Below are 22730 nucleotides of genomic sequence, written 5' to 3' on the forward strand. Positions count from 1 at the left end.
AACTGCCTAATTCAATTTTAGTATTCATGTCCATTCATGTAAAGGAAAGAGCAGATGGATCTCAATACAAATCAGCAAATTCCTTGGTAACTGAAGCCTAAAAATATTACGTGTCCTAAATGATGAACATCTGTTAATGTAAATAACCATTCTGTATGCAGTATAATTAATGTTTCTTTGTCATATAACACAGTTATGAAATAGCATGTTGTGAAATGGTCATATGTTTAATCCATGGAAGGCTTTCCATGGGAAAAAATCTCTCCCTTTTAGAGCCAAAACTAGTTAAAATAATTTGTCCCATTAACAGTTAATTAACAGAACAGATGATTTTATTGACAAAGCATATTTCTTTGGAGACCTGCACACTAAAACTCCTGAAGGTGTGTTACATGATCCTCAATGAATATTCTGCATACTAATGTTTTTCTGTATTTACATAAAGGAAGAAAGAGAGGCTCTCAAAAACATCAGCCTGAAAATACTAATTAAAGCATGTTAAATGCAAACTGAAAAATCCAGCAATATCAATTTATCATATTTATGTGTAAAGACAGTGTAAATATTTTATTTGGGGAATCCAGAACACTTCCCCTGATGTAGTTCCTATTAATGATAATAAGAGCTTCCTCTGAGAAAAAAAGTCTTGCAGAAGAATTCCATTATAAGTCCTTGATCTTGAGAATTTACAGATATCAACAATGCTTGGGATGAACAACAAAATTATTGCCAATAATTACAGCCCCAGAAACTTATAAGGGTACAAACACTACAGAAAACTTTCTTGCACAGTCTGAAGAAGTGGTTCTGCACCTAAAAATTATTTTGTTAGTCTTTAAAGTGCTACATGCCTGCTCTTTTGTTTTGTGAATATACAAACTAACACAGCTACCGTTCTGTGGCTACTCATCCAGGAATGAAAGAGAGAGTTACCTTTGATGCTGGTCCTGATACATATGCCTATGCCTTAATTAGCACAGTCTTGTGAGCATGAGACTGTCTTAATTTTCTAATCTAGGATCCGTACACCGGGCCCCACATGCCAGTACAGTAAACCCTCGATATGCACAATTTTGAGTTGCGCTTAACTCACATGAACTCAAATTAAGCACAACTCAAAATCTTGCATATCAAGGGTTTACTGTGCTGGCATGTGGGGCCAGGTGTACGGATCCTGGCCGTAGCTTAATCTGCCTCAGTTCAAACCCCTCCCCCCCACCAGCAGCTCTGGCTTGCCACCCCCATGCCTGGCTCTGGTTCACCACCCCGCATGTGGCTCTAGCTCAGCCCTCTGCCCCAGTTCAATCCCACCACCACCCTGATTCAAACCCCTCCCCCAGCCCCCGTGCAGCTCTGGCTCAACTCCACCTCCCCACCCCTGCTGCAGTCCTAACCCACCCCAGGCTTAACCCTCCCTGCCCGCTACTGGGGAAAATAGCTGACCCCCAGCTTGCGCAAAATTCGAGTTATGCATAACTCAAGGGACTACTGCATAACATCCCTCAAGGCAAAACGTTCTGACTCCAGAACCTCGTCGTTCCTTCTCTGCTCTCCTCCAGCATTACAAAGAACTCAGCTCCTGCTGCCTCAGTTTGAACCAGCTCCAGCAACTCGCTGAAAATCTCAACTGTTTCGCTTCAGTGAGAGTTGAGAGTGTTCTTCAATTTCTAGGCTCAGCAATTCGCAGGATCAGCCCAGTGATTGTGAAGAGACTGTGGGTATGCAGGCATGGGTTAAAAAAGAGAATCTTCAAAGATGGGGGTAGAGCTGGATGAGGAAGTTGTATGCCTTATTTTATAGCACAACTTGGTGAAACCCCCATTATTGTGCATCAAGGGTTATGACGTTAAGAGGATGACAAGTACCTGAAGTTCCTATACATGCTGCAGGTTTTATTTTAGAATTTTGTACAGTTTGCCTAAATATAAAGCTCTTTATATGTCACTTTGTCTTGTTATCCTTCACAAATGTCTTTTTCCCCCTTTTTTTGTACCGCTAAGATGACGTTGGAGCAATTCCAATAAAGCATTTTCCAAAACATGTTGCAGACTTACATGCAAGTAACGGTTTTACTGAAGAATTTGAGGTATGACTCGGTCTTCTTTTTTTAAGAAAAGCTACAAATAATGTCAGATTAAAATTAATTTGAAGACAAAGAATTAGGCATTCTTTAAGGCTAGATGGGATCCTGATTCTGGGACAAATCCTGTAAATATTTATGGATGTGCTTACCTTGAACACAGTGAACTGCACGTGTATAAAGCTAAGAGCATATGTAAGTGTTGGCAAATTAGGAATAGCTATATCTACTTAGACTGATATTTAGCAAGTGATCTGGTGCACAGTCTTGGTATATGATATTAAGACTTTTCAGATTAATCCCATAGCACATATAATTCATTATGTTTTCCACAAAATTGAAAAAAAATTAACTTCATCACATAATTCATTAATTTTACCCTATGTAACTAATGATTTCAGGGCATGATAAAATCACATGTACTTTATGAAATACCTTTTGATTAATCATATATCCTTTATCTAGTTTAAAAATTATAAAATTGAAATAGTCAGTCTCAGTTCTATCAGCAAAGATGTATTGTTAAAAATCTTGTATGTATTTCCAAACAAAACAGTTTTGTGAAGACATGGTTAAGGTTGTCATTAGATTGTCTGTGTTTATTAGAAATATTATTAGAATGTTGTAAATGCATCAAAAAGTTTGAAAATGTGGACATTCATTATTAAAGACCCTTCACTTTGTTGTATTTTCCCTGCCCATTCACAATGTATAGGGGAAAAACCTTCCTACACTCACCTAATCTACTCCATGGCTGTGTCTACACTAGCCAAAAACTTCAACATGGCCATGCAAATGGCCATTTTGAAGTTTACTAATGAATCGCTGAAATACATATTCAGCGCCTCATTAGCATGCGGGCGGCTGCGGCACTTCGGAATTGATGCGGCTTGCCGCCGCGTGTCTCGTCCAGACGGGGCTCCTTTTCGAAAGGACCCTGGCTACTTTGAAGTCCCCTTATTCCTATGAGCAGATGGGAATAAGGGGACTTCGAAGTAGGCAGGGTCCTTTCGAAAAGGAGCCCCGTCTGGACAAGTCGCGCGGCGGCAAGCCTCATCAATTTCTAAGTGCTGCGGCCGCCTGCATGCTAATGAGGCGTTGAATATGTATTTCAGCGTTTCATTAGTAAACTTCGAAATGGCCATTTGCATGGCCATTTCGAAGTTTTTGGCTAGTTTAGATGTAGCCCATAACTCTACTCTGTAGGGGCGACAAAACAACACGCAATACATATGCTCATAGATAGATTTGTCAGAATTCAACTTCCTGGCCAAGTGTTTGGTTTGTATCTTACCACAAATAGGAAGACCATGTGCAAACCAGACCCCTGACCATTCATCATTTCTATTTCACACTATCATCCAGACACCACAATACAAGGCATTTTGTTTGGAATGTATAGTCCTAAAATACCATTTTTACTCATAACACAGTTCTAGATAGAAGTGAGACCCTAATCTATGTATCTGTTCTCCTGGGTTTATAAAATGCCCCAGAATATGTGCCCTGACTTTCTCTTACTGGAGAAATGACAAAATATGTAAGACTGTGTAAACTAATCTTTGCTTTGGTGACAGAAGTTTAGCTTCTTCAATTTTTAATTCCTATTACTATAAAACAAATGCTATTTAAAATCACATTTACCAGGGCATTAGTCTAACCATGACTAGTGACCATTTCTCTTACTTTTAATTTTTGAAAGCCTAAAAGGAAGAAGTTTTAGCCATAAATTAAGTTGCAGAACATTACATGTAAGATGACTGAGATGAATGGGACATTTTTAAATAAATGGAATTTATTTCCTGTTTAACATGGTGCCCTTTGTTGAAGATTGAATTTCCTGTTTAATTGGAGCATTGCATAAAATGAAAATTTTAATTAAATGCTGAAAATAGTGCTATAGGTTGTTAAGGGGCTGCTCATATTACCCTTACCCATTCAGGTAGTCCTTACACATGCAGTAAGCTCAGTGAGACTATTTGTATGAATAAGGGTTGTAGTTTAGAGCCCAAAACTGGCAAAATATAGTCACACGAAGATGTAAATATGTACAGTCATACTCCCATGTAAATTAGTTGAGGTTTTGCAGTAGACTTCAATGGCAGAAAGAAAAGGTCTGTAAAATAAAGCTCAGTTCATGGACCAGTAATTAAAGGCCTCTGTCCTGTCAATGGCTACATCTACACTAGACAGTTTTGTTAATAAAACCTGCAGAACGTCCACACATAAAATGCATTCTGTTGACATACTGTCAACAAAACTCAACAGAAAAGCCATGTGGACACTCTGGGGGCCCCACTGTCGACAGACAGGGCTTTCAGTTCATCGGGCAGCCCTGTTTGCTGAGCTTCCTGTTGGTCATTCTGTACAGAGAGCGGTCGGGCAGTGTGACCACTTTCTGTCGACAGAGCAGATGGCTTTTTTGATCTACTTTTGTGTGTGGATGCAATCTGTCAACACAAGTTTTGTCAGAAGATCTCTTCTGACAGTAACTTCAGCCAATAGATTGCTCTAGTGTCATAGCGAATGAGACTACTCAAAGGGTTGCCGTATTTGAACTTTCAAAAAAAGAGGATGCCTCTGGGAGGAAGTGTATCTGTACCAGTATCTGCCATCTCACATTGTATTAATGTGTTATAGTATATATCAGGGGTTGGCAACCCACTCCTGGCACGCGAGCCGATTTTAGGTGGCAAGCGGTGGAAGCTCAGCCGCACCCCTCATCCCTGCAGCTCAGGAGAGGGCCAGAGGAAAGGGATGGAGCTGAGCCCCTGCTGTGGAGGACCCTATGCAGCATGCCCCTGCTGCAGAGTCCCCTGCGGTGGCATGGGGCTATGGTTCCTGCTGTGGAAGCTCCCACCACAGTGTGCCCCTGCTGCGGAGGCTCCTGCTGCAGTGCGCCCCTGGCGCAAAGGCCATTGTAGCAGCACAGGGCTGGAAGCTGGAGGCTGGAGCCCCTGCTGTGGAGGCTCCTGCCAGAGCACCCGCCATGGGGCTGGGTCCCGAGCCCCCACCACAGCATGGAGCAAGGTCTGGAGACCCTGCATCGGTGCGGGGCTGGGGCCAGAGTCCCCAGTGAAGCCCCTGCCACTGTGAGGATTGAATTAAAAGACTGACTCAGAAGTGCATTTTTCTCGGGAACTGTGGCAATAAGAACTAGATTTATGTATGTGTGCAGTGTGTACATGGAGGATTATGGGGATTTTTTGTTTTAAATTTTTTTTAATTTTTCTTTTTTGTGATTTTGTCTATTTTCAGGGGGCTTGCTCATGTGACCTCTTATCTGGGGTGTGGCTGGGGCCAAGCCCCTGCCATGGCACATGGCTGGGGCCAAAATTGGAGCCCCCACCAACCCCTCTGCACAATAGCTGGGCCTAAATCACGGACTGAAGTTCTTGGGAACTAGAACAACGTTGCCCCAGCTTGGCAGCGTTGCTCCTTCTAGTGAGAACTGAGCTGTCCTTATGCTGAGGGAGTATCAGTGATATCAGTGACTACTTCAGACTTAGGTGACATATTTCTTTGTTCTGGTACATAGAGCCCTGCAAATAGGCAAGTTCCGCATCTTTATTTATTTATGAATGAAGCTGTTGTAAATAGGACTATTAGGCTACGTCTACACGTGAACGCTACGTCGAAATAGCTTATTTCGATGTAGCGACATCGAAATAAGCTATTTCGATGAATAACGTCTACACGTCCTCCAGGGCTGGCAACGTCGACGTTCAACATCGAAGTTGCGCAGCACCACATCGAAATAGGCGCTGCGAGGGAACATCTACACACCACAGTAGCACACATCGAAATAAGGGTGCCAGCCACAGCTGCAGACAGGGTCACAGGGCGGACTCCACAGCAAGCCGCTCCCTTAAAGGGCCCCTCCCAGACACAGTTGCACTAAACAACACAAGATCCACAGAGCCAACAACTGGTTGCAGACCCTGTGCATGCAGCATGGATCCCCAGCTGCCGCAGCAGCAGCCAGAAGCCCTGGGCTAAGGGCTGCTGCACATGGTGACCATAGAGCCCCGCAGGGGCTGGAGAGAGAGCGTCTCTCAACCCCTCAGCTGATGGCCGCCATGGCGGACCCCGCTATTTCGAAGTTGCAGGACGTGCAACGACTACACGTTCCCTACTTCGACGTTGAACATCGAAGTAGGGCGCTATTCCCATCCCCTCATGGGGTTAGCGGCTTCGACGTCTCACCGCCTAACGTCGATGTTAACATCGAAATAGCGCCCAACACGTGTAGCCATGACGGGCGCTATTTCGAAGTTAGTGCCGCTACTTCGAAGTAGCGTGCACGTGTAGACACGGCTTTAGTGACTTTAAAAAGTATCACTGGCAATCAGGCCACACATAGATGTCAAAAGGTCAAATTTCAGCACTCCACCCCATAAAGGTTGCTGACCCCTGATATGTATAATACACTAACACAATCTGAGTTGGTAGCTACTGATACAGATACACTCCCTCTCAGGAGTGTCCTCTTTTTTGAAAGTTCATATATGGTAACCCTACTTACGCATAAGTATTTGCAAATCCAAAGTCTGAGACTGAGACAAAGTCACTAAGATACATACAGAGTCCAGTGTTTGTTTCAAGGTCAGGATTTCTCTTTTCTTTTATTTGCATGCATTTTATCAAAAATATTCAATGTTGTTGCTATATTATAAACACATATATCGCATGACCATAATTGTTTTCCATTGTAAATGTATAAGCACTTCTGTCCATTTGTTATGTGTCATGGAATTTGATTTCTTTACTTTTTTTGCATTCATTCTCTCATTAGACACTGAAAGAGTTTTACCAGGTAAGGCATATTTCACTGCATTTTTTTAACAAAGAACTAGTTGTAAGATTTCATAGATTGGTATATAGTTGTGATTTTTCATGTTGATTTTTTACATTTTAAGATATTGCATGTAAGTTATTGTTTAATAAAATAGAATATGCCAATTTTCTTTTCAGGAAATCCAGAGCTGTACTGTAGATCTTGGCATTACTTCAGACAGCTCTAATCATCCAGACAACAAGAATAAGAATCGATATATAAATATTGTTGCATGTAAGTAAATGCACTTGATTGTGTGTTTTAGTGGTCAACATAGAGAAGTGTATGCTTTTATATTATCACAGCAGGAAGAAATCACTCTGGTATGAAAAGTATTGTTCTGTTTAGTTGAAGTGCTCTGTGAGTTGCAGAACAGACTTTCATATCTTTTCAAGGTATACCTCTGAAATTTTGCTGCCCTTCTGAATTTTTGATAGCAGAACCTGTGTAGGCGTTCTGTGACAAAAGGGAAGGAACTGGAGATTTCATTACAACACTATTATAAAGCCAAAGAACCTGTGTTTTGATTGTCAAAGTTAATCCATCTTTGAACTGGAATAATAATGATTTATCCTCTTTAGCCCGTCTTCAGAATCCCAAGATCTCTAGTGTCTGCACACACAGAAATACAGATTTATCATATTTTTTTAGAATGCAAGCATCCAGTCACCGAATATAAATTAGTTTCATTAGCTGGGACATATTTCCACTCTGCATCAAGCTAGTAATTCTTAAATTACTTGTCTATATTTAGCTATTTTAATCTTTCTTTAACGTCAGTCCTTTCAGCCACTGTATCATATTTGCGACTATTTTTATGAACTGTTTCTGATCTATCCATATTTTTCTGGTAACAAGGCATTCAGAGTTAAATACAGCATTCCAAGTGCGGTGGCAGCAGAGCTGTGTAGCTAAGTGGACCAATTCAGCCTATTTGGCAACAGGAGGTATAAATTTCACCCCAGAACAAATCAGGTTCACTTAACCTTTCCTTGGTTAAGGTGAATCCTCAGTTAGGTGATAGTAGCACTACATATTTGATTTTGGTTATTTCCTGAGATCTGCTCAGATATTATACTGATGTGTGTGCTATGAGAACCCAAACAGACAGGCCACTGGTGATGATACATTCTCTAACCACCTAGCCATACATCCTTCCACTGGCTTCAAAGGTGGTTGCACATGTGCATCTGAGAGGGTGATCAACCTTCTGCCTTCTCTGGAACAAATGTTTATCTGATTATTTCCCAAGCCATGTCCCAGATGTATCAGCTTGTATTTCTACAGCTGAAATTTTGAATCTGATTCATATTTAAGTACAGAATGATGATGTATTTCCCGTATAAACATTCTAAAATTCAATTAATATTTTTGTCTATTAAAGGTTTCTTAAAATAAAAATAGCCATGCTTGTTAGGGTGTTGTGTTTATTTTTATTTGTTTTATTGCAGATGACCATAGTAGAGTTAAACTTGCACAACTTGCAGAAAAGGATGGAAAGCTGACTGATTACATTAATGCCAACTATGTTGATGTATGTACCTTCTATATCAGTTAATCTGGCCAGGTATCCCTAACACATCGGAAGCACTGAGTCATCTAGGTTTCATAAAAATGAATTAATTCTTAAATATGTATGCACAAAACAATATAAAAAGCTGCTTTAGTAGGAGCTTCTTTAAGGATCTGACTTAAATCCGCAAACCAACAACAGGAATATAAATCTCTGACTTGAACACATGTTCTTGTGTTCTGTTCAGTTATTACAGAGGCTTCAGAACAGCTGATGATTTTGTATACCATAAAGTATGTGGAGAGAGTAATTCAGTTCTGAATTTCTGTACTTTTATATATTTGTAGTAAATGCTTAACTCTTCTATTGAGGATAATCTCACGGGATATGTATGCCATTCAGATGAGTGTCTCAGGGGACAATATTTTTCATTTTTAGTTACCTCAGTTTTTAAACCTGTTATATGTGAACTAATACTGCTTTATTTCTTACACTAATATCATCACAGATCTTTTTGTCGATGGTCTGCCAAAACATACAGTAATCTAATTCACAGTAAGGTGTTATTCCCTTTGTTGGAATTTTGAACATTAATGCTACATCTACACTACATTCCGCTTTTGGAAGCAGAAGTCAAATGAGTGAGATTGAAACTGCAAATGATGCACGGATTTGCATATTCTGTGCCTCATTTGCATATTCCCACACAGTCATGCTTCCAGAAGAAGCTTTTCTGGAAGAAAAACCAGCAGTGTAGACAGGGTTCCTTCAAAAACAAATCACGTTTTTGAAAGAACCCTTCTTCCAATTTTGTTTCTGGAAGAAGGGTTCTTTTGATTACGGGGTTTGTTTTCAAAGAAACCCCTATCTACATGGCTGTTTTTGCTTCTGGAAAAGCTTCTTCCACAAGCATGATTGTGTGAAAATATGCAAATGTGGTGTGAGATATGCAAATCCACACTTCATTTGCATTTTCGATCTCACTCATTTGTATTCTGCTTCTGAAAGTGGAATTCAGTGTAGACATAGCCTAACATATTAATTCCATTCACATTTATCTGTTACCATGGGTTTTATGTGGATGAAATCATTACAAATAAAAAATACCTGAAGTTGTATGAAGCATTCTATTGTATCCCTATATCATGTACTGTCATGTACTCTACCCAACTGCTTTTTTTCATACTAACTGTAAATTAACAAGTGTCACTTGTTATATTTTAATGTAGGGCTACAACAAGCCAAAAGCCTACATTGCTGCTCAAGGACCATTAAAATCAACAGCAGAAGATTTCTGGAGAATGATTTGGGAGCATAATGTAGAAGTCATTGTGATGATAACTAATCTTGTTGAGAAAGGAAGGGTATGAATGCATTCCTTCATATTATCTATACCAACTGGTTCCTACATATACAGCTTATGTACATTTACAACTTGTGATACAAACAAGAAGTTACAACAACATTTATATACATCTTTCTAAATATAGTATGAAAGAAAATAGTACAGAACATAAATAGAAAATAGAAGTCATAAAGTAATAAATATGATTTCATGGATAACAAGGTGTCATCTTCTTTGACACTTCAATAATTGACAGAAAGAAGAGATTTCCCAGGATTTCTTTAATAATCATAAACATTTCATTTTATCAGAAAAGCAACAAAAACCATAAACATGTGAGATATTATCTCCAATTGTTAGGTGTATGAAAGTAATTATAAATATCTCTTCAAATTCAGTTATGGCACAGCAAAGTAATAACCTAAAATTATAAAAATACTTAATTAGTAACTATTTTGGTATTTGGTAACAACTGTTTAGGTTTGTTCTCTCCAGGCTTCGCAGCTACCCTGACTGTAAAGGGTACAAATCAAAATCATCACTGATAAAGTTTGCAGCTGACACAAAATTTGGGGGCCTAGTAAATAATGTTGAGGGCAGATCACTTATATAGACCAATCTGGATCATTTGTTAAACTCGGCACAAGAGAACAAAATGTGTTTTAATACACCTAGGGAAAAAGAATGTAGACCATAAGTACAGGTTGGGGATCTCTATACTGGGAGTCAGTGACTCTGAAAAAAAATATTAGGGAGGGGTCATGGTAGATAATCAGCTGATTACAAGCTCCTATATGACACTGTGGCCAAAAAAGTTAGTCTATACATAGTATCAATAAATAGGGCAATCCTGTGTATGAACAGAGTGCTTATTTTATAAGTGCATTTGCTGCTGGAATAATGTGTACAGTTCTCGTGCTCATGAGTCAAGAAGGATGTTGATACATTTAAGAGGGTTGAGTGCAGAGGCATGAAAATGGTTAAAGGACTGTAAAACATCATTGGCAAGGCATAGGATACACAGGGGGCCACATGCACCCCTGCGTCACTTCCTCCCATACTCATCATGAGCGCCACACCATTTGCAATGTGTGTGAAGCAGACCCACCCCTTCACCACAGCAGCACAGCTGAAAGTGCTACTTCTGGGCCACTCCAGGGAAAGGGTGGGGGCCTAAGCCTGCTGACACTGGAAGTGGTGTGGTGCTTATGTGGGAAGACGTGGATGGGGGCAGACATGGAGCAGGCATAGTGCAGGGCATGAGCAGAGCAGGGGTGGGAAGAGGCCAGGCAGGGGCATTTGGCTGGTGTCCCCCAACCCAGAATCCCCTCACCTGTTGCCTCTGGAAAACATGCCTTAGGAAAACATACCTTATAGAAGGTTAAGGGGTGACTTGATTACAGCTCCTAAATATCTACATGGGGGGAAAATATTCAATAATGGCACTTCAGTCTAGCAGTCAAGGTATAATGTGGCCCTATGTCTGGAAGCTGAAACTAGACAAATTCACACTGGAAATAAGATGTAAAATTTTAACACTGTGTGTAATGAACCATTGGAACAATTTACTAAAGGTTGTCGTAGATTTTTAAATCAAGACCATTTTTGAATCCCAGTTGAATGTTGTTGTTTTTTTAAAGTTATACTCCTGGAATTATTTTAGGGAAGTTCTGTGGACTGTGTTAAACAAGAGTCAGAGTAGATAATTACTCTATAAAGCTACACATAGAGCCACATGAAGGGCAAAGCATGCTCCTCAGGTAAAGCAGGTTAAATTCAGTGACAGTTTGCCACTGTGAATTCACCACTGGTCAGACCACTGTTAATTTCCCCTAGTGCATAATTGTGGTAGAGGCACCAGTAGCAGAGGTGACATGGCAGTGGCAATGCTGCCAGGAAGCCCCTTGCGATTGATACAGAGGGTTTCATCCTCCCTTGGCATCTTCTCAGGGACCTGACCTATTCTGTAATTGTAGACTCCATTTCTCAGAGAGACAGCCATCCTCACACAACAGAAGGAAGAAATGTAAGAGAGGCAACCACAAATATGCCTTCCCTTTCTACAGTGTCTCCTATGTCAGGGGTGATCTGGGACCACGAGTTCTGTGTAGTTAATACTTAACAGGCTATTTCTGTAGTTTCCAGTACATTTGCCACTTACCACATATGGCAGATAGGATACTGCATTGTGGCAAATACGGGGGAAGGCCAACCTGTGGCTCTTGGAGCCTTTAAATGTGGCTCCTCCTGAGAGCCGCATGCAAGGTGTGTGGTGCACCTACTCCGCACACTCACCCTCCTGTTTGGTGGGAGAAGCACATGACAGTAGCAGTAGCAGCCCCAGGAGTGGCCTCGGCAGCGGCCCTATAAACAGTCTCAGCAGTGGCCCCAATATCCGCCCTGGCCACGACTGCAGCAGCAGCTCTGGCAGCATCCCTGGCAAGTCTGGTTAGTCACCAACGTTGAAATAGAATGGAGGGGCTGGGGGAGCCTGGCTCTGGGGAGGAGGACAGCATTTATTTAGAGTGCAGAGGAATGCTGGGAGGGCATTTATTTAAACAAATATTTATTTAATAATATAATGTGGTGAATATGGAAAGACGACAACCACAAGTGTGGCGATCCTTAAATTCCTGTTGGACACTGCTGTGCTATTTGGTCAATGATTGTCCTAAGGTTTCCTTTTTACAACATTCTTGCTTCTGAAAAAAATGTGAAGCCCAACTTGGAGATTCAAAATAAACACAAAGATAGTTACTTGCTGTGATAAGGTGATAGCAGAGTTGCCCAGGCACACAGTAAAGGCCAAATTCTACCCTTTGTTGTGTGTCCACAGACTTCCCATTGACTTTGGTAGATTATAGTTCCCTGATATTTGCTCATTCTAACTCTTTAGTTTGACACTGTGTTATTTTTCTTTGGCAGAGAAAGTGTGACCAGTACTGGCCTGCTGATGGTAGTGAAGAATATGGAAACTTTTTGGTCACTCAGAAGAGTGTTCATGTGCTTGCTTATTATACTGTGAGGAACTTTACTGTTAGAAACACCAAGGTCAAAAAGGTTAGTGAAATCTCACAAGCATGTCCTGGACTCAGAGATGTTTTATGATTTTTCAGAACCCTTACAAACATTGTGATGTCAACTGTTGTTGATACAAACTTAGGACTGAATCCATCAGGCACTCCCCCAGCAAAATTCCCATTGTTTTCACGGCAAGTTTTACCTGAGAGCTCTCTGGATGCAGAGCTGATGGCCTCACAACTGTATAACCACTATCTAATGCCCAGTTAAACATATAATGAAATAGCTACTGTAGCCACATGTTGTGCCGTTAAGGAGCAAGTTGGGTGCAGTAGAAACGCCACTTTTAAGAGAAGGACTGTGGATGACACTATGCAGATTCAACAAGAAGTCCTGTGGCACCTTATAGACTAACAGATATTTTGGAGCATGAGCTTTCTTGGGCAAAGACCCTATGCAGATTGACACTCCGGAGGTCAATCTTCCAGGGTTTGCTTTAGTGCGCCTAGTAGTGAAGTGCTAAATTGAATGTTCAGAGTGTCCCTGTCACCTCTGGTATTTCTCACAGTCACGAGGAGTGAAGGAAGTTGATGGGAGTGTTTCTCCCATTGACCTCCCTCTGTGGGGACAGCACCAAAGTTCAGATCAAGGTGCATCAACTCTAGCTACTCAATTAATGTAGCTGGAATTGTGTATCTTAGTTTGAACTTATCCCCTAGTGTAGACCTAGCCTTAGACCAGAGGTCGGGAGGAATTCTAAGAATGAAAAAGGCTAACGAAAAAGAAGTAGGCTGATTGAAAGAATCTTGTTCAATGATGATTACTCCATCTCTAGGGCTGGATGATTCAGTTTAACAGGCAGAGCTGCTCTAGGGAGAGAGAGGAACTATGTTTGTCTGAGCAGTTTATTGAAAATACAAGCTTGATACACACTTAGGTCAGTATAAATCAGGAACATTCCTAATGAAGGCAAAGAGATCAAAGCCTGCCTCACTGAAGTCAAAGACAGCTTGAATATCAACACAGTAAAGTCAGTGAAAAGACCCCTTGTATTCTTAATAATGAAGACACAGTTTGGCATTATAGTACATACAGCTGTGATTCACTACAAGTATTGCTAGGGTCTGGCATACTTTATATTGAGTAGTGACCAAGTTAATTCAATTGCAAAATAGGATATTAAACACGTGAAGAAAACAGATGATGATCTTTCCTTGACCTGGCCTATTTACATCTATAACTGTTTTCTGTTTCAGGGTTCCCAGAAAGGAAGGTCTAGTGGACGTGTCGTTACTCAATACCATTATACCCAGTGGCCTGATATGGGTGTTCCAGAATATACTCTGCCTGTCCTCACATTTGTGCGAAAGGCATCATATGCTAAGCGCCATGCTGTGGGGCCAGTTGTGGTTCATTGCAGGTGTGGTTTTTACTGCAGTAAAATTCACTCTGATTTTCATCTTATTTCTTGTTTGCTCAAAAATAATTTTCAATGGCGTTCTAGGCAAAATTTCACAGGACATTTAATAGTTACTGATGAAAGAACACTGCTTCTTTTATCTAATAGCTGTAGCTATTGTAAGGCTGTATAATCAGTGACTGGAAACAGTGTGATGCTGCCCTCTGCAACATTTTTTCTTTCTTTCTTTCTTTTTTTCTTTTACATTTATATTCCTATTTGGGTAGCTTAGGACTTTTCTGATACATATATTGCAGCAATTGTTTCAGTTCTGCAAAATATATGTATTATCAGTTTTTCATCTCATATGTGCAGGGATGCACTGTAGTTCTAAAAGAGGATTTTGCGAGAAAAGAAGACTGAATATGTATCTCTGTTGTTTGTATCATTATTCTGTGCTCTAGTAGTGGTTTGGAAGGAGGAGAGTACAATGGAAACCACTTGAGTTCTGACAGTGCTGCAAGTTTTAGGCAGAGGTGTTGGTAATGCCTAAAACAGAATTAATCCAGGGGAAGTTGGTTTAAAACAGTTTACAGGATCTGGGATTACTTCACAGTACTCATGAAGGATGAGGCTGCTGGAAAATATATAAGCAGGTTCTGGTTTTCCAATATAGTACCTCATCTTTGATGGAACATTCAAAAAGGGAACTTCCTCATGATTTCTGTCCTTCTGTAATTGAGACTGATGAAGCCAACAGATAAAGTTATCATAGAAATGCTGCAAATTGAAGATATTGTGGTTTGGGCTGATCTAATTCTACTGAAACATTCTTTTACTTGAAAAATTATCAAGTTTTTTTCACTATGCTGTTATCTTCACCACGGATTGTGCATCTGAAGTCCAAAATTGAAGCTTTCCAGAAATAATGAGATATATTCCAAGGGTTTGCAGAGAGATCAGCAGTGTGATAGCCCTCAATTTTTCAACAATGCGAAGTTGCATGGCTTCATTCAGACCAGGGTTATCTTTGCAAATAGTTTCGTAAACCTGTTTGTTTGTTTCATTGTTCATTCGTTTGCTTCTGGGCTGTATAAAGTTTAAAAGGAAACTCATGATATGGGACTAACTTCTCTTGTTAATTTTTCAGGTTACACTGAGAAGAAAGAATTTTTTTTATAAAATTTTGCGTTTTCTTATTTCAGTGCTTTTTGGTTCATGTTTGTCATATCTAACAAAGATCTGTGGTGCCTAGTAATCTGTATTTGTATTTTAATATGTCTAATCATGTGCTGCTAACTTGGACATGTCAATTTTACAGTTCCAGTTTGGTGCCCAGTTCTGCACTTTTACATACATACAATTCCAGTTGACATAATTGGAATTGTGAATCTATAACAAAGGGCAGAATATTGACTTCACAGCTCTAACCCAAGCTATTGCTGCAATGCCTAAACTAACTGTTTAGGTATAGAAGTTTTTCTGCCTCACTCATTACTGTGGAATCTGAGACTGTGTTAAATAACTGGACTGTGTTTTATAATCCAGAGATAAAAATACAAACTGTTTTTGTTTTGTGTTTTGTTTGTTTTTGTTTTTTAGTTTTTCATGAAAAGTTTTGGTTAGGTTTATAGGCATAGGGACAAATTTTGCCATTGATATATTCGTGCTTCATTGAATGGGATTTGGACATATTGGGTGCATTACAGCAAAATTTAATGTTAACATCAGACTATAGCAGTATCAGCAATCCTAAAATACTTGCACACCAATGACCTTCTTATACAATCAGCAGGACTTTTATAAACTGTTGCTCAGCTGACCATTGACTAAACTAGGTAGACTCCCTTTCCTCTCCCTGTTAATTTAGGAAGGCCTCAAACTTTGCTTGCTTTTCTGTGCTATGTCTGAAGAGCAGTAAGATTTCCATTTGCTAGTGTATTTGCACAGTTCTGATGCTTCCTTGGATCTTCCTTAGTGCAGTATCTCCTTTGAAAGATCACAGGCTGAATTTGAAAGGTGTGGTAAATATAGCCTCTCCTCTGAAGTGTCCCATGTATCAGCTGAGGGAATTCTGGGCATATCAAAGCTCTGAAGTCCTGGTATATGCTGCATCTTCTTTGAAATACCTTGATTCCTGCTTCAAAGGATACCTGGAGCACTCGAGGCCTGAAAGCTGCAAAGCAACAGAAAATCACAAATCTTATTTAAACTGGGATATAGGGAGAATGGCCGAAGAAAGCGAAAAATAAGTCTTCCCCTTTTAAAGAAGATGAATAGCGAGGAAGGAGAGAAATTCCTCTTCATTGTTTTCCTTCCATGAAACATGTAACAGAATATGGCATATGTCTCTAAGAAGCAATGATTCACCACGGATGAGTTCTTTCACCCTGTGTCAGATTCAGGGACATTTCTTTGTTTTACAGTGCTGGCGTTGGGAGAACTGGCACATACATAGTGTTAGACAGCATGCTGCAGCAAATTCAGCAAGAAGGGACGGTCAACATATTTGGATTCTTAAAACACATACGTACACAAAGGAACTACCTGGTGCAGACTGAGGTAAGAAGAGAATATGCATTATGATAAGTCAGGTGAGCTGACAACTTCACTGGGCCCCTAGGTAAGGTGGGAGCCATGACCATGCCAGTCCTGTGCTCCTGGAAGGGGCAGAGCCTCAGGCAGAAAGAGTAGGGCCAGGGGGTCTGCAGCGTACCACACAGGGCTCCAGCAGTGATTTGAAGGCCCAGGGCTCCAGCTGACACCACTGCCGCAATAGCAGCAGCAATGGCCAGGAGTGCTGGGTCTCTTTGGATAGCAGGGACCTGGGACAACTGCCCTTCCCCTCATCCCTTTCAGCAGGCCTGTGGTAAGTAAACTAAAGCCATCTTCTGTGACTCAGTTGACGACAGTATAGACACTGGGTGGTTCCTCCTCATTGGCTGTGACGGGCAGGATAGTTTCCAATCACCTTTTAGGATTTTCCTGCTGGTTTGGGTTCCCTCTTTGCCTTTTCAGTTTTTCCTGGCTCTCTTAAGCAATGAGCAGGACAGTGACCTCTGCAGCTGGCAGTATTTGTCTCTTAACCAGAGAAAATTAAAGGGGCAGGGAAAGGGGGAATCCATTTCAACCATGTCTCTTACAAGAGCACTTTTCTCTGAGGGATTTTACCGGAACTCATTTATAAAATTGTCAATAGTTCAGTAATCTGGATTGAAGCATTAAAGGGTACTCATAAAAAGACTATTGTACCGGTAACGCACAGAGAAAAACAGGCAGAATCGTGTTACATCAAAGAGAAACAATGTGTATAAGTAGGACGGGGACAAGTCTTTTTCAGTCCTAAGGAGCTGGAGTCAGGTGCTGTTTGTGGTTAAATGCCTTGGAAATACAGCCACAAATAAAAGAACCAAGTGTTAAAATGGTTTGAGAGAGGGAATGCATTGAAGAAAAGAGCTTTATTGTGAGGAAGAGCTAAATCGGGCAAAGTAAGAGGGTGCTTGGAAAATTCTCCCCAAGGCTATTATTCCATTCTTAATCCATCCTATGAATTATAGGCTTCACAGAATAGATGGGGAGATGATATGAAACCAGCCTTGCATAGCATAGGTGCATGACATTCCGGGCTGCAATGCAGACTAGTGAGGGGCTATCTCATATCTGGCCTGCAAATTTGGGTGCCTCATAATGCTTTGCTGCTTAGTTCTCATCTGGCCCATTCACCATCTGCCAGCATGCAAGTCACACTGTAGAGACACTTTCCCGATCCAGCAGCTCTGATCCCAGCAGCCTTGGTTACCATTTGTAGGGGAACCCCAATGTTCTTCCAGTCCCATATTCTCCCCTGAAAAATGTGTGTTCTGCATTTGTCCAGCCCTCTCCTGGACAGTCCAGATACATTAGGGCCCTGGCCCTTCTAAAGTGATCAAGATAGAACAGTCTGCTGCACCAAATGGAGTTACTAATAGAGTTCAAAACACTGGATTAGTTTTGATTAAAAATAAAACAAGTTTATTTAACTATATAACCTCAGTGGTTCCCAACCTTGTCACTAGTGTGGACCCTCAATCATACCCCTCCAACTGTTCATGTCCCGCCATCAAAGCCAATTCTAGTCACACAAAGGCACCACAGCGTAGAATTTCAGACAGCAATTAATAACATTATTGGAAATATTTCATTTAAAAATAATAGCTGATTGCAACTTTGCAATTTATTTAAAACTTATTTTCTATGATAATTTTTATTTATCTTTTATTTTTTCACTGACCCCCTGCAGTGCCCTCACAGACCCCAGAGGCCTGTGAACCCCAGGTTGGGAACCATTGACGTAAAGATTTTAAGTGAGTACAAGAATGAGAAGTTAAAATCAGAAACAGTTATAAGAGAAATAAAGATAAGTGCTTCATAGTACTAAATTTAATAAACTAAGCTTATTTCAAGGTCAGCTTTTTACCACTGTTTTCCCATAACGTTGCTGACCAAATTTCAGATCCAGATCTGCTTCCAAAGTGCAAAAGTTGTTTGTTTCATGCTCTTAGGTGAAAAAGAGAGAGATGAATAGGGAAAAAAAACTTGAAGTGTTTTTGCCCATCATTTTTATAGATCATCACCCTTTGAAATCCATTTCCCCCAGGGTTACCCCTAGTTAAAGTTTATTCAAAAAATTAAAAAGGAGACATGGTGTCTGGTGATAAGAGGTTGCACAGTTTTTCTTCTCACCTCTGTTTGCTGAAATGCGAATTTTCCTTGTCTCCTGTCTTCCCCCTCTTGCTGTCTGAGGATCCTGTTTACAACTTATATGTAAACTGAGGTAAACAAACATTCTTTTGTTTAAGACCTGCTTGACCATTGCTGCCTCATTGGGGCTACATGGGTTTAAACATGTGCCGCCAGCATCATTTAGATGGAATTCATAACTTTACATATAATGTTGCTAAAAACATTTCATAATTATATTATTGACCACTGAGTTATTAATTTTCAAATGATACCTCCAGGGCATATTTTGTACAAAGCACAGTAGAGTTAGGGCTTGAGTACAGGTTGAATTCAGTTATACTTCCCCCTTCTAAAGCTGCAAGAGGGTTAGCCACTCTCCACCAAGAGGCAAGAGGTCACAGCTCTCTTTCCTGGACAGTACATCTGCCACCATGTTTTTGTTTTGGTTTATATGTAATATTTCCATATCATATTCACAGAGAATGAACTGCTTTGCAACAGTGTAGAATTGGAACCTTTCATTTTGTGTGACCAGACTGATAAAGAATAATCAGTTAGTAATATTAACTTTCTGTTAAAAAGAGAGAGCCATACATTCCATATCTACCTCCACAGGGTCAGATTTAACAAACTTCAACAGAGGACCAGCCAGTACCTTTTGCAGTGCTGTGTTAAGAACAGTTGTATTACTGTTTTATGCAAAGTTATTCTGATACTGTGTAAGGTTTGGCTATAGGGATTCCAATGTGATTTTATTGGACATCTAGTTTTTAATATGTGTTCCAGAATAAAGGGGCACTTTCTGTTGGTGGTCACATCTAAGAAGCCTCCTCCTTCAGGAGCTCATACAGTGTACATGTGATATATTTTTGGAAATCCGGGCTTTGCTGCAGCCATTCAAACAATTTAAAAGATGCATGACTTCCTGATTTTCTTTAACTACACTGATCACCATTAGCCAACAGATATTACAGTTACCACTGTTATTCCAGCTCTAACTAAAGAGAAGATCTGTGGTACATTGTACTCTACTGTGTGGCAAAGGCGGATCTGTTTTTAATGGTACCCAGTTAATGGAGAGTCATTGGCACAGCTAGCATCAGTTAGGGGGAATTTCTCCCTCGCGGACCCCATCTGAAGAAGATTTTGGCACCTCTTTAGCTGGAGTTCTCTTCAGTTGTGTAATTAAGTAATATTTCAACTAACTAAGTCATAGCAGTAAGATGGGAAGAATTGATAATCAAACAGAAAGGTTGCTGTGACCCAACAGTGGCAGTTTAAGCAAAGAAGGTATTCATGACAATTATTAGAGCTAAGATGTTTGTTGCTCTTTTCCTAGGAACAGTATGTCTTTATTCATGATGCATTGGTTGAAGCCATACTCAGTAAAGAAACAGAAGTTCCTGACAGTCACATTCATGCCTATGTTAATGTTCTCCTAATACCTGGACCAACGGGAAAGACAAAGCTTGAGAAACAGTTCAAGGTGAGCTTTCTTGGATGTCAAAATGAAAAGTGTCAGGACAGTGTCATTTTCATACTCCAACGCATCATAGTAAACAATGGGCTTGGAAAATCTGAGACTAGGTGAAATCATTCATTGTACCACAGCTTTCCATTACTTTTCTGTGTTCATAACTGCTGAGATTAGATGTGGAACAGCATGAAAGTTCGCTTGGTATGTGGGTCAGAAAGACCTAATCATGAACTCTACTCCAAACCAGCCAAGGTTCTGGAAAACCTGGGCTGGAAATAGTTTTTATTTATTAAAAGTGTCCTGCAAGAGGCACCTCAGTGGTGGAAGGACGGCCTGGAAGGAGTTGTATGTAGTGGCACAAAATGCCTGCAGTCTGCTTTGCAGGGTAGGCAGAGCCAGCCAACACAGCTCCAAAATTATGCAGCTCTGGCTGCGCAGGAGTAGTGGCATGGAGAAAATGGAGGGTGTACTGATTCAACACGTCCATGTGGCAACAGCTGTAGTGCTGCTGGCTGGCACAGGTAAATATGGTTTGCTAGTGGAGGCAAACCTGATCTCTAAAGAGAGTGCTGTGCCTTACCAAATGAATTGTCATTTAGGAAAATTAATCCCACCTTCATGCTTGCTTGATTGTATGACAGAACTGAATTTCTGCTCTAATTTATTAGCAAATGGTACTCACACATGCATAGTACTAGCATTTCTTACGTAATTATCTTTTGAGTAGGAATGAACTACACTTCATAATAGTAATCCATAGTTTGCCACTCTGTTGGATAGGATGAGCTTGTACTGATGCACAGTCACTCTCTGGGGAAAAGTAAAATCTCGTATTGCTCAACAGTGACTCTTTCAGAGAAGTTAAGAGTTGGTGAGCTCAGAAGGGAATCTCCTAACGGTGTTGCATAGCTGCAAATACATGGCAGGCCACATCCCTAGTGTAAATGGGAGGGAACCTTGAAGGTTTAAATTCTAACAAAACCAATAGTATCAGAGTATGGGTGTTTCCCTAACTCCTCCTTTCCCTTGAAAACCAACATTATTAGAATACTATTATTAAACATGTTAATGACTTTAACTAATTAAGACATTCCTTAAACTGATTTTAATATAACCAACTATATAGTTCATCTATATTTTCTTCATTATACAGTAACATGATTCATTTACTGTATTGTTTCAGCTACTGAGCCAATCTAATATACAGCAGTGTGATTATTCTACTGCACTGAAACAGTGCAACAGAGAAAAGAACAGAACTTCATCAATCATTCCTGGTAAGCTTGTTCAAATCAGTTGCTTTTGATGGCAGTGATTTTGTATACATTGTGCAAAGTTACATCTTCCTTTAACAAGATTGGGAGGTAAACGCACTGGAGTAGGGCAGAGGATGCAAGATTACGTTGGCATGTCAGGTGAAGACGCTATAAGCCGATGGCATAGAGCTCACCTCTTGACATAGTTATGCTAGTTCTATGAAAGGCAGAAGTTACGTGGGTAGGTAAGTGTCTCCCGTTGCCATGGCACCACCCAGTATGCACAGTGCTTGCGTCGCTGGAACTTGCAGTCACTCGGTGGAGTGGCCTGTTCATACCCCTGCATGAAGTAAGTTATGTCAACATAGGCGGTAATGTAGACGTGCTCTACGTAGCCACAGTTAGAAGAAGTTAGACATCTGGGTGAAGTTTTATCCTGTTTCGTGCATCTTCATTTTAATTTCTATCATGTATGAGCCAGACAGTACCACATACAGACTAGTTCACAACTTCCTTTTACAGTGGAAAGATCTAGAGTGAGTATCTCATCGCTGTCTGGTGAAGGTACAGATTACATCAATGCCTCCTATATTATGGTAAGTTAAATGACCTGTTCTGCTGAAAAATACCCTATATTGCTATATATTAGAGCTGAGAAATACGTGCATATAGTGGCACAGTCTTGATTTTGAGGGGACTCCCTGGTGTTTCTTTTATTTTTTCACACTTTCCACTCTTCCACGATTTTAGGTCCAATTACAGTTTGATTAACCATACAGCAGAAACACACAACACCTTTTAAAACACTACAGTTTAGCACCAAGTAATAGGCACCCTTCCATGGTTAGTTAAAGCTACCAAGATTTTCCAGGCCACAGTGAATCTTTCCTCCAAAAACAGTATCTTGAGTGTTGTTGGAGGGAAACACTAGCCTTCTTTTCTTCCTGGCCTTGTACGGGAACCAGTAAAAGTTTTTAGTGTCTGTACAGGAAATACAAAATGTCATCTCCCACCTTCTGACTTTCTCTGGAATCTGTTTTTGTTTTGGATTTCTTTGTGACCCTCTTGTTGTCTACCTCA

General features: G+C 40.4%; 1 protein-coding gene across 1 annotated transcript in view; it reads left to right on the plus strand.

Annotated features, from left to right (window-relative positions):
* The window catches only part of PTPRZ1 (protein tyrosine phosphatase receptor type Z1), a 184462-nt gene that overhangs the window by 153977 nt on the left and 7755 nt on the right, over nucleotides 1–22730 (plus strand). The window contains exons 15-25 of the mRNA XM_074984108.1: nucleotides 2001–2086; nucleotides 6876–6896; nucleotides 7055–7151; nucleotides 8369–8451; nucleotides 9660–9794; nucleotides 12701–12835; nucleotides 14053–14216; nucleotides 16622–16757; nucleotides 20257–20403; nucleotides 21578–21671; nucleotides 22173–22246. Coding sequence (XP_074840209.1) covers nucleotides 2001–2086; nucleotides 6876–6896; nucleotides 7055–7151; nucleotides 8369–8451; nucleotides 9660–9794; nucleotides 12701–12835; nucleotides 14053–14216; nucleotides 16622–16757; nucleotides 20257–20403; nucleotides 21578–21671; nucleotides 22173–22246 — 1172 coding nt within the window. The remainder of the gene's footprint in view (nucleotides 1–2000; nucleotides 2087–6875; nucleotides 6897–7054; nucleotides 7152–8368; nucleotides 8452–9659; nucleotides 9795–12700; nucleotides 12836–14052; nucleotides 14217–16621; nucleotides 16758–20256; nucleotides 20404–21577; nucleotides 21672–22172; nucleotides 22247–22730) is intronic.

Source organism: Carettochelys insculpta, chromosome 1 (assembly GCF_033958435.1).
Source record: "Carettochelys insculpta isolate YL-2023 chromosome 1, ASM3395843v1, whole genome shotgun sequence".
Classification (NCBI taxonomy): Eukaryota; Metazoa; Chordata; order Testudines; family Carettochelyidae; genus Carettochelys; species Carettochelys insculpta.